The sequence below is a fragment of the Talpa occidentalis genome, unplaced genomic scaffold, assembly GCF_014898055.3.
Source record: "Talpa occidentalis isolate TD23 unplaced genomic scaffold, MPIMG_talOcc4v2.1 talOcc4.2, whole genome shotgun sequence".
Lineage (NCBI taxonomy): Eukaryota > Metazoa > Chordata > Mammalia > Eulipotyphla > Talpidae > Talpa > Talpa occidentalis.
This window is the reverse complement of record NW_023602073.1, coordinates 28896120-28914073: the sequence shown is the minus strand read 5'-3', so window position 1 is coordinate 28914073 and position 17954 is coordinate 28896120. Positions and strand designations below refer to the sequence as shown.

The 17954-nt window shown below is 43.0% G+C and overlaps 1 protein-coding gene across 1 annotated transcript in view; it reads right to left on the bottom strand.

The window, feature by feature from the left end:
- Positions 1-16467, bottom strand: part of TRIM40 (tripartite motif containing 40) — a 30545-nt gene extending 14078 nt beyond the window's left edge. Inside the window, exons 1-4 of the mRNA XM_054698458.1 lie at positions 16123-16467; positions 4658-4765; positions 3821-4030; positions 3505-3527 (exon numbers count right to left, since the gene is read on the bottom strand). Coding sequence (XP_054554433.1) covers positions 3505-3527; positions 3821-4030; positions 4658-4765; positions 16123-16467 — 686 coding nt within the window. The remainder of the gene's footprint in view (positions 1-3504; positions 3528-3820; positions 4031-4657; positions 4766-16122) is intronic.
- Positions 16468-17954: the final 1487 nt, after the last annotated feature.

Sequence of the window (17954 nt, the reverse complement as noted above, 5' to 3'; positions counted from 1 at the left end):
CCCCACTCAATCCTCAATCTACCTGCCACTGAATCCAGAGTGTTTTTTCCTTAAATACTACTTACTCCCTTCACTCCTGACTCAAAAACCTTTGGTAGCTGCTTAAGCCTTGGTGTCTCTCTGCTTGCTTTCTGGTCTACCCCCTTCCCAAATATTTCAGACTAACAGGGTCAGTCTCCTTGTTTTCTACAAATGTTCCATGGCTCTTCCCACCCCCAAGCCTCCATTTGTGGAGCTGTCCCAGCCTGGACGTGCTCACCTTTCTCTTCTGCTGTCCAGTCTCACCTCTGCCTCAAAGATGACCCTGCCTGACCCATCTTCACTCTCATCTCTGCTCTGATCTCCACAGCACTTAGCAACTGTGACAGTTTAACCCATCACACACTTTCTTGTTACTCCATATATGTTTGTCCTGGTTCCACAGCTAGATTATCAGTTTCTGGATGGAGAAGTAGAAAAGGATGGAATTAACTCGTTTGAATATTTACAGCATGTTAGGCACTGAAGTAGTGCTTAGCATATACAATCTTATAACAGCCCCAGGCCACAGGTCCATTATCTTGATTTTATTTTAGAGGTGTAGTTTTGAGGTTCAGGGAGATTAAGTAACTAGCTCAGGGTGACAGAGGTGGTAGGTTTTGGGACTGGCCCTGAACTCAAATTGATTTATCAGATTTGTCACAAGGCAGATCTTCATTGTGATACTTTTATGTGTTTGTTATATTCCTCAGTGCCTCCTATTTCAGCAAGGACTCAATAAATACATTAAATTTGGAGTATCAAGTGGAGTCCCTGTACTTTGTATTCATTCATTCATGCGTGCACTTAATAATTTCACTGGACACCAGCTATGAGCCAGACACTGTCTTAGACACTGAAGACACAAAGCACTATCTTTACTCACCCAAAGAAGTGAGATGTGTGCAAATAATTGATACACAAATGTGTTAGTGATCCATAGTTCTGTAAAATTGACCAAAAACTTAGTATTTTAATACACATTTATTTTTTTTAAAGGCTTATTTATTTATACATACAAGAACTGGGTACAGGCCAGAGTTGTGGGGGGTGAGAGGATTCACCAGAGACAGAGTGGGGAGCAGAACAGGCAGACTGACTGAAATACACTGCTGAGGGGAGCAGCGGGTGAGACAGGAGAGGTCTGCTGCACCACATGGGTAGCTCCCTGGCTGGGGATCGAATTCATGTGCAGTGGCTGCCCATAGCTTCATAGTGCTGTGACGTAACCCCTTGAGCCACCAGGGAGGATTGGGTTCTGCTTCTTATTGGCTGAAGGCCAGAGGCTGCTCTTAACTTTTAGAGGCTGCCTGCTGGTCTTTGCCATGGGGCCACTTCATTGACGCCCTCTGGAGAGTCTCAGAGTGAGTTTGCTCACAAGGGGAGCCCTATACAGTGTAACAGGTCACTGAAGTGACAACCCATCTGCTTTATCATATAACATAATCCAGTCACAGAAGTGCTATTCCATTCCCTATGCATAGAATATAACCCAATTATGGAAGTGAGTTCCCCCCTTTTGCCATATATCACTACCCAGTTATGGAAGTGACATCTCATCCCCTTTGCCATATTCCATTAATTAGAAAAGTATCACAGTTTTTGATTTGTGTGAGCCCTGCTCACACTCAAGAGGATCACACAGACAAGCATACGAGAGGGGAGGATTATGGAGAAGCTGTCCTAGAGTCTCTCTACCACAAAAGCAATGAATTGTGTGCCAGGTGGGTGGTACAGACAACAGGTGCTGCAGGGCTTGGAGGAATGTTCTTTTTTTGTTGTTTTTTATTGTTTTTTTTTTGTTGTTGTTGTTTTGCTTTTAATAAAGCAATGGCAAAGGGAAAATACTTTTTAAATTTTTATATATATTTTTTACATCATTTTTCATTTTTGCACAATATATGCATTTTCATCTTGGTTATAGGCCCCAAACAATTCCCACCACCCTTGTTTTGATCCTACTCCCTTCTTTCCTCCCTCCCCTTCCCACCCCCAGTGTGTCTCCGGTTTATAGTTGCTTGTTGATTTTGATTTTTACTTTATTATAATTAATCTTTTTCCTGGTCCCTTATTTAGCCAGAAAGAAAAAGAAAAATACTGGATGGTCTCACTCGTAGCAGGAATTTGGAGGAATGTTCTTCCCGTCGTCTGGCTCCATGGGCACAGTGGCCTCGCCGCTGGTGAGGTGATGCCACCCTGAGCGCTCCTGTTTTAATATGAGACTGGGAGAGATGGGAGTTACCATCAGTTCCCAGACAATATGGAGGTATTGGATCCCGATCTCTGCTGTGCAAGCCACAAACACCAGCCTGGTTCAAAAGGAGGTTGTAACAAACATAGGGGAACAGGTGTTTTTTTGAATCAATGTTTTTGTGCCCTTTGGTTGGATATCTAGGAGTGGAATTGCTGGGTCGTATGGCAGCTACATTTTCAGTCAACTGAGGAACCTTCAGACAGTTTTCCATAGTAGTTGGACCAGTTTGCACTCCCACCAGCAATGTAGGAGAGTTCCTTTTTCACGACACCCTCACCAACATTTGTTGTTGCTAGTTTTGTTGATATGTGCCATTCTCACTGGTGTAAGATGGACAATAGGTAAAACCTGGAAACAACACAAATGCCCCAAAATAGATAACTGGATCAAGAATATGTGGCATATATACACAATGCAATATTATTCAGCAATCAGAAAAGATAAACTCATGCCATTCACAGCAACGTGGATGGAACTAGAAGGAATTATGCTCAGTGAAATAAGCCAGAAGGAAAAAGAAAAATATCGGATGGTTTCACTTATAGCAGGAATATAGGGGAACCAAATAAGGCATCAGGTTAAAAAAATAATAATCGTACAAAACACAACAAAGCAAAAATGGACAATTATAAATGAGAGACATCCTGCAGGGGAGGAGGAGGGAGAGGGATCAGAGGGAGGAAGGGAGGGGTACAGGGCACTGAGGTGATGGTGCACAGGTGCATTGGGGAGGGAAATTCTATGGGGACTACACCTGAGGAGGTGGGGGGAGCAAATATTGTTTAAAAATGAACAATGATGTAAAAAACAATTAATGTCAGGAACCAAATCACGACTTCCCAGTCAAGAAGAGGGGGCCAGGCTGCGGCGCTGGTGGGGCTGCACAGGTTGGAGGAAGGAGACTGAGAAGGCTGAGGTGAGTCTGAGATGAGGTGGCCCAAGGCGCACTGGTCAGAGCTGCTGAGGATGGCTGAGGAAGTGATCCACTGAGTCCTTTCTCTAACTTGGGACAAATTGTCTTTTAATAGTGAAGCACTCCTAGAAACAAAGAAATCCTTAGTGTACGTTGTTGAATCTCCCACTGGCCATGTAGCAGCAGACACAGGTTAATGGAGCAGTGGCCCTCCATGACCCTGATACAGACACCTCAGTGTGTGTGTGTGTGTGTGTGTGTGTGTGTGTGTATAGTGTAGTGTAAGCACATGTGGCAAGGAAAATGAGCTGGATCATACCTGTCCAGCAAATCACTGGCATCCTAGAAGAGAGAGAAGTGTGGGAATCACAATCAGTTCTCAGGTTCCTGCCACCTGCATATTCCCTCCCTGGTATACCCGCTATTGGATGCCACTGGGGTGTTGTATCAGAACTGGAAGGGACAGCACCCCTCCTTGCACGCCACTCTGCAACAGCTGCATTGTACAGCCTTGGACAAGCCACCACCACACTTCACAGAGAAGCCTCTTCTTCCACCTCCCAGAAAGATACCACAGGTGGCTGCCTACTGTGTTGGAGGATCCCAGTCTTTGGAAGGTACCTCAGGGCATGTACCTTCAGCTTGCTGGCATCCAGATTCTTGACCATCCACTCCAGATCAGTGAGCAGACTGCACAGATGTGCTTTCAGGGAGCTGGATGCCTCTGTTGGTATGTCCTCTGGCTGGTCTGGCCACTGCTGAGAGAAGGCATCTGGCCGTCTCCTGGCTTGGTGTTGGTTGTCTAGCTCAGCCTCCAGCCTGTGGGTGCCACAGTCTACCTGAAACTACAACAAAAGGATGCCCTAAGATTCAATGTCAGATTGCTCCCTCTGGCCCTTCAGTCTCTGAATATTATGATTGAGAATATGGCCTTCTCAGTCTCTTCCCTCGTGGTGTTGCTTCTGCCACCACAGGTCACAGAGACACCTCCCCTCCCTGCTTCACTTTCTTGTGAATATTCACAAAAGCCATGCCACACGTGGTGGGCACAACCTCCCACACCCACTCAGCTCTATTCTCTCACTATCCCTTCAGGTCTTAGGGTGAGGAGAGACCCCAGATGTAGCTGAGCAAGAGACACAGAAAGCCAGACCGTTAAACACAGAGGTAGAGATGTGCAGACTAAGTAGTAATTTTAAATTGATGTGCTGTTGATCTTTGATCCTCCCAGGAGCCAGGGGGAGCAGGACTGGCTTTCACTGAACATGTGAAGCACAGGAAGACCAGGCTTGACATGCCCCAGGTCACTCAGCCAGCAACCCCCAAAGCTAAGCCCAGCACCCAGGTTTCCAGCTTCCAGGACCTCCCACATCCCCCCTTCAACATTCCCCAGAGAGATGGATTGTCAGAATTTGGCACAAGAGCCCTGAGACCCCCAGAGGTGGTCCTTTCCAGAACCCCACAAATCCCACCTGCACAGCCTGCTGTTTCTCCTCCTCCTGAGCGCTGGACTGTGGATGTTTTCTAGTTAGATCCCCCAAGGCCTTTTTGACCTTCCTGATCTTGCGGGAGAGTCTTTCCTAGAGAAAGAGAAACATGTTTGTCAGATTGGGGGTGAGGGCAGCACTCACTGAAGCCCCTCTCCACAGCGTGGTGGGGGCCCTGGTCCCAGGTGAAGCTAGGGTCAGTCTGCCTACAGTCGGCAGCCCTTGAACTGTCATGCTTCCAGGAACATGAGAGATGCTTAATGGTTAACAATGTAGGAAAAGCAGTGGGTATTATTAGTTTTACACACACACACACAAAAAAACTTTTCACTTCATTTTTGGATGGTCCCCCTTCTACACCTGTAATTGTGTGCTGGTCTCTAGCAGTTCTTACTATTTCACATCAACAGGTGAAGCCAGTCTGGAAAGAGTGACTTATAGTGAAGATGCAAAACCTCTGGGCACCCCCCATCCTGGCTGGGATGGACAAGGGCCCCCATACATCGGAAGAAGAGCCACAGCTCACGTAGGCAGGTGAGCTCTCTAAACGTAGATCAGTGTCTGCATCGGTCAAGGTGCCTCTGAAGCTAAGGATATCATGGATAATCTCAACTTCTAAAGATTTGGCTTTCAAATAGGGAACCAAAAAAAACCCCACACTGTTATTGATATGAAAACAGACCTTTAATCAAAGTGGAAGAAAGGGGTGGGGTGGAGGGCAGTGTCAACAAATGACTCTGGAAACATTTTTGTCTATTTTTGTTAATTACTTACAAAATGTATTTGATCTTAACCAAATAAAGAGGCATAGAATGCACAGTACTAAAACAGTGTGGTACCGGCACAAAACAAAACAGAAAAGGCAGGAGAAAGCACATGGGGACGGACCCATGTTTACAAAGGATATTAAAAAGTCAAAAGCAGTATTGCATCAGTGAGAGTAGGAGTAGAACCTGGAGAAGATGGTGTTGAGAAAATTGGCTTATTATAATAAGGAAAAATAAAGCTGTGGCTTGTGGGTAGGGAAAGATTTCTTCACACAAAACTCCAAAAGCACAAACCATCAGGAAATTACTTTATTTGGTTACATTTAAGTGAAATATTTCTGTTAAATGACACCACCATGGGCAAAATTAACAGAGTAATGACAGACTAGGTGATGTCTTCGATGTCTAAAACCAGAGGCTTAAAGGTAGACACCTATAATAATTGAAACCTTCAAATAAACAAGAAGAAAGGAACCCAAGAGAAAAATCTGCAGAGTATGAACAGTTACAGGCATATTTCAGAGATATCATGGGTTTGGTTCTAGACCACAACCTCAAAGCAAATATAGCAATAAGTGAGCCACACAAATTTTTTGGTTTCCCAGTGTATATAAAAGTTATATTTATACTATATTGTAGTTCATTAAGTATGCAATAGCATAATTTCTAAAGAAACAACGTACAACCTTCACTAAGTATGACACAGAGATATAAAGTGAACACATGTTGTTGGAAAAAAGAGCAACAATAGACTTTCCCCACAGGGGTTGCCACAAAACTTTCATTTAAAATAAAATTCAATGTGAGGGGCCTCCCTGGTGACCCAGCACGATCAAGCTATCACCAGTCACTGCAGCACAAGTTTGATCCCAACCGGCCAGGGAGCTAACCCGCATATGGTACAGCAGACCCCTCTTGCCTCGCCTGCTGCTCCCCTCAGCAGTGAATCAGTAGATCCACCTGTTCGTCTCCTCACTCTGTCTCTGGTGAATCCTCTTGCCCCCCTGCATCTCAGGCTTACACCCCAGTTCTTGTATGCATATGGGGGTTAACTCCCTGGCCAACTGGGATCTAACTCGTGCTTCGGTGGCTGGCGGTAGCTTGATAGCACAGTGTCTTTAACCCCACAGAAATATTTTATTGGGAGGTCCCAATAAAAATAAATCTTTTTAAAAAAATTCAATGTCAGTGAAGTGGTGTGAAGTCTGTGTGGAATGCCTTTAATTCGCGTAAGAGGGAGAATGAACACCTAAAGAGACTGTGAGTCAATGCCCAAACTTACCTGTGATTAGAGAAATATAAAGTAACAAACAATAAATGAAATAGTATTTCACACCCATCACATGAATAAGAATTAGACAACTGGCCACGCCTGGGGGCTGGGAGTGTTTGCAGACATAAGGTCTCCTCTGCAGGCCAGTGACAGTCTGGAGTCCAGCCACCTAGTGGACTCTCCTCTGTGACTCAGGGGCCCTGCTTCCTACTAATTACCCTAGAGAGAACCTCATTTAGGTGCCAGAGGAATCTGAAGGGTAGGCAGATCCCACCATGGGATACTATGCAGCTGTCAGAAACAAGGGGCCATGAGACTTGCACATGGACTGATCTTAAAAGCACGGTAGACTCATCTGAGGGCAGAAACCCTCTTTTATAAAAAATAAACAAAGATGTTTAAAAAATGGCAGAGAGGACAAGTGGGAAATAGAATAGAATGAGGCCTATCATATAATTTTGTTAACTCCATATACAAGCACAGAATACATCAATCTGTGTTTTTCCAAACAGTCTACAAATAAATGGACAGCACAGACTTTAAATGGTTGCTCCTGAAGGGAAGGAATAGCGATTAAATGAAGCAAACTAGTAAAACACAAAAGCGAATTTGTAGACTACAGCTAAGGATGTGAATATTCACTAAATCCTTGCTGCCTCAGATCAAAAAGTATAAAGAGATTTTGTATTTTTGGCTATTTATGAGGAATATTTATTTTATTATTTTTTAAACCTCATTTCCTCTCATAAGCTCTTAAAATACAACACTTTGAAAAAAGAAGGGTCCCACATCTCCAGAGACAAACAGGAAGAGGGGGGTTGGAGGAGAGACTTTGAAAGTCCCTAGTTTCTGTGGATGAACTCAAGGTCAAAGGACGGTGGGCGATAGAGGAGTGAAGACATCAGGCAAACAAAAACCTCAGTGAGCAGAGGAGACAGTTATGTCACTAGGGAGTCATTAAGACTTTGTCAGTCACTGGGTGTTACCTGCAGGCATTTCCCAGCAGAGAAGGAGGGAGACACCCAGAGGAGGAGTGGGCGGCAGTAAATGGCACAGTTTCTACTCATGGTCTTGATGGGAAAAAGGAAGGTTGGGTTGGTCTAGGGAATTAATTGTTTGTGTGAGCACGAAAGTTCAGGTCTCACAAACTCACACATGCAAACAAAACACCTTTATTTTGCTGTCTCATCAACCTACTCTTTTTCTCCATCCGCACAACTGAATTTCTCCTGTGAATAGTTAATTCCTGCTGTCTTCAGTTCCCGCACGGTCCCCCTGACTCCTCAGCCACCTGCTTCATTTCTCATTACTCTTGAAACTTCTCAGCCCAGGTCACCAGTGATCTCCAGAATAAAATCAGAAGTGTTTTCTTCTCAGGTCTCCATCTCTCTGAGGCACATCTACTTTCCACTCCCACCCCATGCTCCCTGCCCCCACCTCACCTCTCTCCTGACCTTCCAGACGTGTTTTCTTTTTCTATTTCTAAACTATGTCTTTCAGGATGCCTGCACAACTATTTTATTGCAGCACTATTTACAATAGGTAAGATATGAAAACAATCTAAATGCCCAAAAACAGATGACTGGATCAAGAAGATGTGTTATGTATACACAATGGAATACTATTCAGCAATCAAAAAGGATAAACTCATGCCATTTGCAGCAGCATGGATGCAGCTGGAAGGGATTATGCTCAGTGAAATAAGTCAGAAGGAAAAAGAAAAATATTGGATGATTTCACTTGTAGAGGGAATACAGAGGAACCAAATAAAAAAGGATCAGAAAAAAAAAATAAAACAAACTAACAGGCAACTATAAATCAGAGTCTTTCTGCAGGAGAGGGGCAAGGAGAGGAGGGAGCAAAACAGTGAAGGAAGAGCACAAGGGTCTATGGTGATGGTTCATGGGTGAATTGATGGTGGGAATTTTATGGGGACTACACCTGAGAGGAGAAATCAAACACTGAACAAAACGAATAATGTAAAATATATATATACATAAATAAATATTAAAACAAAAACAAAAAAATGATGTCTTTCATTTCCATCCTTACGGTTTCATCTTGTCATAATTCCCAAACCAGAATCAGCCTGGAGAAAACAAACTTATCACCCCCTCCTCACCCTCTTCTGCAACACATTACTCTTGATCCCATGTTTCTGCCATTGGACACACCATTCTGCTGCCAGCCAACTCAAAATCTCGGGTTTCCTCTTTCAGAGATGTCTGTGTTACTCTTCTCTTCAAAGTGGCTTCCATGACAAAAGATAAACCCAAACTCCCTAACCCAACATCCAAAGCTCCCTTCACCTGACCCCACCCAGTTTCCCTCTCCAGTGCTGCCTGTCCCCTCTCTGCACCCCCATGCTCTGTGTGCCAGGCAGACAGAACTGCCATTTCCTGACCACACCCATGGCACCACTCTGCTCATGCCTTCTTTTGTGCTTCCCTCTGCTAGCAGTGATGTAGATTTCAGCCTGTCAAAATCAGGTGTTCTTAAGATCCAGTTCAAAAAGCCACAGTCTGGGCCTCCCCAGTGGCGCAGCGGTTGAGTGCTGGGTTGTGAAGCTGCCGCGGCAGCCTCTGCAGCGCCAGTTCGATCCCCGGCAGTGCCAGTTCGATCCCCGGCAGCGCCAGTTCGATCCCCGGCAGCGCCAGTTCGATCCCCGGCAGCGCCAGTTCGATCCCCGGCAGCGCCAGTTCGATCCCCAGCCGGACGAGGGTCCCCCATGGCGGACAGACCTCTCCTGTTGCCTGCTGCTCCCCTCAGCAGTGTATTTTGTCCATCTGCCTATTCTGTTCCCTGCTCCTGCTCTGGTGAATTCTCTCACCCTCCCAGGCTTCTGACTGTACCCAGTGCTCGTATAAATAAATAAATAAATAAATCTTAAAAAAAAAAAAAAAAAAAAAGCCACAGTCCTATCTTCTTGTGTAGTTTAAAATTTAATAAAGAGGTTGATGTCAACTTCAAACTGTACAAATGAAAACAGAAAGCAAAGATCACAGCAATAAAGATAAATGCATGAACTAATCAAAGATAAAGCAGTGCTATCATTTGTAATCTTCACAGTGAATAAAGTCCCTTGTTTGAAAAATATATATATTTGTTCATTTGTTTTTGCATTGAAATAATATTTAGTGGGTATATAATGCTCAGAATTAAAATCTACAAACTTTTACCTTCCTAAAATATTCTTCAGGAAAAAAGGACAAATTAAAATATAAAGGTAGGGCAAGACCTATTTAGTCTTAGTAAATATTTTTTAAGTTTGTGAGTCCTTTAAATCAGATAACATGTGATTTCATACTTTAAAATTTGACCAAAAAGAGATTAAGTAGTAATGAAACCTAGCAACCTTGAGAAACTAGCAACCTTCAAATTTCTTCTCAAATGACTTACTAACAAAATACAAAAAAGAAAAAGCAGTTAACAAAGAAAAAATTACCTTTCCCTGATAAACTCACCCCTCCAAAAAAACTACCAATTTTCAAGAAGTGTACTCCTTAAAGAACCAAAAAATGTCCTAAAACATGGATAAAAATGTTTTCACTCATCATATTTCATGAGGAAGAGAGTGTTGATGACTAAACCCTACAATGTACCTTTGACCATGCATTTGGAAAATGTCAGAAAATTAACTGAAAGGACATAGAAGCTTGGCAGACTGTCACTTGAATATACAAGTTTCAATTGCTGAAAATTGAACCTTGTAAAATATATAAGCTACCCTCAATATGAAATTTAAATAAAGACAGCTTAACATCTGATTCAGAAACAGAAAGCACTTAGCAATATATCCTCCCTTTTTTTTAAGATTTATTTATTCATGCATACAAGAGTTGGGTGTAGGACGGAGGTGGGGGGAGGGTAGTGGTGAGAAGGATTCACCAGAGACAGAGTGGGGAGCACAACAGGCAGATCTACTTAAATACACTGCTGAGGGGAGCAGCGGGCAAGGAGAGTTCTGCTGCACCATGTGGGTTAGCTCCCCGGCCAGGGGTTGAATCATGAGTAGCTGTGGATAGCTTCAGTGCTGAGACTTAACCCCTTGAGCCACCAGGGAGGCCCCCTCCCATTGGTTTAGAAGTAAATAAGGCTCCCCAAAGTCATAATTTTTAATGTGTCAATAAATTTAATGCAATGCCTTTCCCTTTCTCAGGGAAAGGGCTATGGAACTTAGTAACATTGCCTAAAAAACTTTCTCTAGAAAGGCAGCAAAAGAAACAGGACACAAAAAATTATTATATGGTGAAACTGCTGTTAAAGTTAAACATAAACTATAAAACAAAAGTATCAAAACTATGGCACAAAAATATGATTAATAGATTAAGTTAAAAAAATTCCACTATTATAAGGATTTATGTCAATGGGCCTCCCCTGGTGGCGCAGGGGTTGAACGCTGGGCTGCGAAGCTGCTCGCAGCCTCTGCAGCGCCGGTTCGATCCCCGGCCACTGGTGAGGGTCCCACATGGCACGCAGACCTCTCCTGCTGCGCCAGCTGCTCCCCTCAGCAGTGTGTTTCATCAGTCTGCCTGTTCTGTTCCCCGCTCTGGCTCTGGTGAATTCTCTCACCCTCCCGCGCTTCTGACTATATCTGGTGCTTGTATAAATAAATCTTAAAAAAAAAAGTTTAATAAAAAAAAAAGAATTTATGTCAAACCTGAAACAACACATAAACATAGAAATGACTCACTGTTAACAGAAATATTTTAGGGACAACTGGATACCAGAACAAAAAAAAAAATTAACATGGAGTCATCCTTCACACAACAAGGTCCATTAAATTTCAAATCATCCAGGGAATTAATTAATCTTTTAAAGTGAAGCAGAACAGTTTAGTTATATCAGATGAATTTCTGAGTAAGACACAGACAATATATATATTTTAAAGAATAGAACAGGTTTAAGAAGTTCTAAAACTTTTGTGCCAAAATGCAATACAAAAGAAAAGAAATAACAGGAGAAAAATAGATGTCAAACATAACTTAACTAGCTTATCACCCAAAGATAACTACTCTGGTGTAATCACGTAGAACACATGCTTTGATTCCAGGGCAAAATGTAGACAGCAAGTCTTTCTCTGGACAAGCGCCTCACCAGCAGCGAATATGGTCAAGCATAGTGGTAGTCACTATTACACTGAGGGAACCAGCAAAATATAGTAAACTGATTGACACTGATATGGATTAGGCAGTGAGGAAAAATAAGACTGTAGCATTGTGGAAGTTTTCGTCTTTCTGGTATGTAGTCAGGGATCACATAATTCCTTTTAAAAAGACCCAATTTATAATATTTAACTTACTAAATTTAATTCAAAGAAGTAGAGATGCGGTGAGAAATCAAAAGAAAGTTTCAGAACCATCAATTTGCCATCAACATCTGCAAACACCAGGGTCTACAGAATTGAACCCTGTTTATATTCACCCCTTCAGAAATAGCCTCAACTCCCTCGCCTCTCCTATTCCTTTTCAGGCTACTCCAGATCCTTATCATCTTTAACTTGTCTGTTCTCATGCAGCCTCATGAAACACATTCAATCTTTAGCTTTTCAAAATGCAAATTGGTACTCCAGACTGCCTGCCAATTTCTCTCAAAGGTTCACTTTCCCAAACTACACCACACCTTTTCCTCTCTTTTGAAACATTCTGATTTCCCATCTCCTCCCACACTGCTGGTGTTCCTTCCTCGTATATATCTTTTTTTTTAACTTTTTTTTTTTAAAGATTTATTTATTTTTATACAAGAACTGGGGTGTAGGGCAGAGGCTCGGGAGGGTGAGAGGATTCACCAGAGACAAAGAGGGGAGCAGAACAGGCAGATGACCGAAAACATTGCTGAGGGGAGTAGCGAGCGAGACATGAGAGGTCTGCCACACCATGTGGGTATCTGCCTGGCCGACCAGGAATCAAACCCGTGCTGCAAAGGCTGCGGACAGCTTCACAGTGCTGCGCTCAACCGCCTGTGCCACCAGGGAGGCCCTCCTTGCATGTATCTTCATATACTGAGGAAATAAACCAGAACTCTTAAACGATGTCCTAAATTACAAGACCACTTACACCTGCAGACACCTGCTTTTGTTCCCTGCAAGAGCACCTCCTTCAGGTGGTGTTCACTTGTCTGCCCCTCCAGCTCACCACTTCTTCACATTCTTCTCTCAGCATCTGGAACCACTCCCTTTGTTTCTCCTCACCTTTGCTGGGTCCTTTTCTACCTATGTCTAAATGATGGCCCTGGAACTTCTTTTCTCTCTAGACTCTCCTGAGGATATTGCATCAATTCCTTTGGGTTTAATTATCATCTTTATTCTGATGGTTCCCCATTCTAGCGCCTGCAAATACTACCCCCAGATTTTCTTTGGAGATCCAGATTTCACATCTGGCTGCATATCTAACATCTGACTTTAGAGCTGTCTCAACTTGGGCTAACTTGTCCTAACTGTAACTTGATGTGTCATTCAAAACTGTTCTCTCCAGTCCTTATCTTTCCCTGTCCACCCAGTTTCTCAAACCAGAAACTAAAACCCATGAAGTAATCTTTGATTCTTTTTTTCCCTCACACCACTTCTAATCCATCAGTATACCCCGTCAATTCAAACTCTAATTATAAATTCTTTCAAATATAAGAAGACTGTTTGAGACTTAGGGTTCTGCATGTGTTGCCTTTCTGCCCAGACTTTACATTGACTGGTTTCTCTTCTAAGTTTTAGTTTTGATGTCACCTTTTCCATGAGGCACTCCCTGATCACCTTTGCCCATCTCAGACCCTGATTTTTCTTCTTAGCTCGTAAAAATCTTGTCTTTTTTCCCCCAGCAGTAGGAACGACACACTGTTGTTCATCCACTACCTTCCATTTATTGTAGTTTCTATCACATAGCAGGAACGTATGTAACTCTTTCTTAAATGAACAAATATTGTTGCTATTTATTTGTTTTGGGTTTCCTATCATTATTTAAATGTAAGCCTAAGGACAATAATTATTAATCATCTTTGTACTTCCTACAATGCCTAACATAACATCCTAGACAAAGCACAGACCTGAATAAATCATTGAATGAGTGAGATTTCTCCATCTCATGTCTGGCCGAGCAAGGGGGAGGCCCTCCTTCCTCTCCTGAGGCACACTGCACCTAGAGGGGAGGAGGTTAGAACTTGGCCTCTTTGGCTGTCTGACATTTCTTTATCTTCCCAGAATCACTCCAAAACTAGACTCCCTACTTTTTCATCCTGTATCATAATGTCTTCTGAAAAGATCAAGTATCTAAAAGAAGACTGGAAATGTATCTTTAATTATTGGCTAGAAAGACACAATTGTAAATATAGGTCAACTTTCCATCCCATGAAATATTAACTAGGTTGGGGAGATGGGGAAATGTTGGTATAATGATACTAAAGTTAATTGACAAAATGAACATAGATGACTAGTGACAAATTCTGAAAAAGAGTATTGTAAAGGTTCTAAGACCTCCTTGATGTTAAGACATATTGCAAAGATACAGTATTTAAAATGGTTTGATGCATAGGCAGAAATAGACTGAAGTAGGTAACAGAATAAAGTTAGGAAAATATGTAAGTATGGGGGCCTCCCTGTTGTGTAAGTGATTAAGTCTCAGCACTATGAAGCTATTGGCAGCCACTGCAGCACAAGTTTGATCCCCAGCCAGGGAGCTAACCCATATGGCAAAGAAGACCTCTCCTGTCTCACCCACTGCTCCCCTCAGCAGTGCATTTCAGTAGATCCTCGTGTTCTGCTCCCACTCTATCTCTGGTGAATCTTCTCACCCGCCTCCTTCCCCACACCTCTGGCCTATACCCCAGCTCTTGTATGCATAAATAAATAAAATAATCTTAAAAAAGAAAATATACAAGAATATGTGCAAGCATGGCATATTGTGAAGTTGGCATTCAAACTGGTGGGGGAGCCATGAATTGTTCAAAAAAATGGTGATAAGAAAAATTCATCTATTGTAACTTGGAAGTAAACTTTCAAGTTACACCAAATATATCTTTGATATTCTATCTCCAAAATTTGTGTTAAAGGTTATTCATTGCAACATTCCATGTTGCAAATTTCAAAACTTAACGATGCCCTAAGAATAGCCCATTGTGTGCCAATTTATGGTACATTCAGAGAATTGAGCACCATACAGTTGTTGAAAATAATTCATAAGATTTACATATTGATGGGAAAATGTCCAAGACATAATTTAATTTTTAAATTTTTTTTAAATTTAATTTTTTAGATTTATTTATTTATTTATACAAGCACTGGGTACAGTCAGAAGCACGGGAGGGTGAGAGAATCCACCGGAGCCATAGCAAGGAATAGAACAGGCAGAGTGATGAAATACGTTGCTGAGGGGAGCAGCGGGCATGGCAGGAGAGGTGGCTGGGAATTGAACTGGTGCTGCGAGGCCTGACATATTTTTAGATGATAAAAATGAGTTACAGGAAAAGTAATAGAGAATCCTGGTATATCCTGGTGTGTGTGTGTCTATTGAAAAGAGTCTTTACACACACACACACACACACACACATACTTCTAAAAGGATGACACATAAAACTCTAACAATGATCTGGCGTCTGAGTATAGAAGGAGACAGGAGGAAATATTTTTGTTCTAATTCTATACCTTACAGCGTTGTCTGAATGCATTATTAAAAACATGTAACTTTTCTAATAAAAAGTAAAATGAAGTAGGATATAGAAAGGAAAGGGGGGCCTCCCCCCGCTGGTGGCGCAGCAGTTGAGTGCTGGGCTGCGAAGTTGCCCCCAGCCTCTGCAGCACCAGTTCGATCCCCAGCCACCTCTCCTGCCACGCTCGCTGCTCCCCTCAGCAGTGTACTTCAGTCCTTCTGCCTATTCTGCTCCCCGCTCTGGCTCTGGTCAATTCTCTCACCCTCCCGTGCTTCTGACTGTACCCAGTGCTTGTATAAATAAATAAATAAATCTTTAAAAAAATAGAAAAGAAAGGGGGAAAAGACAACAGACGGTGGAAGAGAGAAAGAGAGAGAGAATCATGCACTAATTTCCAGTTTTCAATACACTTGCATGATAACTACTAGCATATCTAAAGCCTGATTACAGTTCTAGTCAAATTTCTAGTACTACCAGCCAGTTTAGAACTGAAAGAGTTTTGCCTGATCTAGTCCAACTCCTGATCCTACAGATGAGCAAAGTGACAGAAGCTCATATTTCTTGGGCATCTGACATCACAGACAGTGTCCTGCTCAGATGCATTTTAATGCATTGAAACTTTAACAACAGTAGCAAAATATACAAAGAAAAGCAAAGACAAGAGTTCACAACAGAATGAAGCAGAAGAAGAGTTAGTGACTGAGCCCCACCTGGAGATAGGGCAGAGCAGTGCAGGAGAGGGGTGGCAGGGGCTCGCTGTGGTGACCCCGCCTTACCTTGTAGTGGCTGATGCCCTCTTCAATGGTCACCTCGTGGTGAGACTTGTGTTCCGGGGACTTCTCACATTCCTCACACAGAAGAAGTCTGCTCTCCTCACAGAAGCTGCGCACCCTTTTTTGGTGAGTGAGACAGATGTAGCCCATCCCCAGCACCCCCTCGGAACAGGGCTTCCGGCAGACGGGACAGCAGAGGAATCCAGAACTGGAGGCCTTCTCCAGGTGCTGTGCCAGGCACGTTTGGCAGAACAGGTGTCTGCAGTCAGTGCTCACAGCCTTCTTCAAGTCCTCCTGGCAGATGGGGCAGATGTCCTCTTGCTTGCCGTCCTCCCGCAAAGAGACCATGGCATCCACCCCACACCACAGGCTTCCTGTCTACAGGGCTTCCTTCTCCCCTGGGGCTTTGGAAGGCCTGCAACACAGACGGTCCAGGTAAGAGGGCCCAGTTGGAAGGACGCAGCCCTGGAGTGGACAGACCCAGCTCTCCAACTTGGGACAGTTGCTCCTCTCCATCAATACAGCCGAGGCTTGGACGGCACAAGCCAGGGGTCAGTGTGCATTTTAGAAACATCTCATCAGCTTTGACGTGCATCTTCTCATTTCCTTGCATTTATTAAACTTGGAATCACTCTATTTTTCATAAAGGAAGCAGGTGATTCAAAAACTAATTCTATTTTCCTCTTCGGAGCTTGCTGTGAATATTTTTACATCTCAAAGGTAAAAGGTCAGGAAACAACCTAAGAAACCACTGAAAGTGGACTAGATTAGGAAGACATGGTCCATCTACACAATGGAGTACTATTCAGCCATGAGGAAATATGAAAAGTTGCCATGTACAGCAAAGTGGAAGGAATTTAAGGGAATTATATGTAGTAAAGCAAGTCAGTATGATGAAGATAAATACAGGATGTTTACACAGCAGGCATGTCAACAAAGCAAAATACTTAATGAAAGCCAGCAAACTCTGATGAACAAAGTGATCCTCTTGAGGTCAGGAGGGAGGGGGAGACAGAAAAGACTAAAGGGGTTAAGGGCTGGCAGTAGCGAAAAAAATATAGCAAAAAATATAAGATTCTCCAAAATAAGTACACAAAAGATGTACAAAACTCTGAGGAAAAATTGGAAGCCTTTTTGAAATTCAAAGAAAATCTAAATAACAGAAATATACAAAGACATGAAAAGGCCACAGTATCATGACAGAACTCAGAGCACCATAAACTTGAAAGTTGAAAGTCTTCTCTTTGCCCTCAGTTGGAAGAATTTGGCAGGAGTTTGGAGGGTCCTCTCCTGTACTGGGATCCTAGGAGGCTCAGGTTCACACTATGAGAATGTGGCTACTGCCATCAATTGCTGCTACAAACCATCTGCATCAACATCTTTGTCTGCTAGTCATTCTCCCAACCGGCATCCTTTCCAGGGTTACACAGCTTCCACAATGAAATAGAAAGAGGAGAGCAGGACTCAAAGCAGCCCAAAGAACTGAGAAATGTTTGAAGTTGACTTCTCCTTTCCTTTCAAACCATCTTCAAAGATGACCCAGAGAAGGAAGCCCAGTCACCTCTTCTCTCACTCTGCAGCCACTGTCACTCCCTCACCCCCTCACCTCTTGCCTAGTCCTCCTCCCAAGAACTTCTCTAAGTATCCTACCTCAGCTTCTTCTTCTACAACTTCAGGTTGTTTTTCCAAGTTCCAGATTCTGGAGAGATGGCCAGCAGGTGGGTGGTTCTTTTAAAACGGGGCTGATTATATATGTACCTGTGTCAGAAAAGTGAGGGGGAAGGGAAGAAGTCCATCCTCTTCTAGAAACACTGAATTACAAGGAAAAACAAACT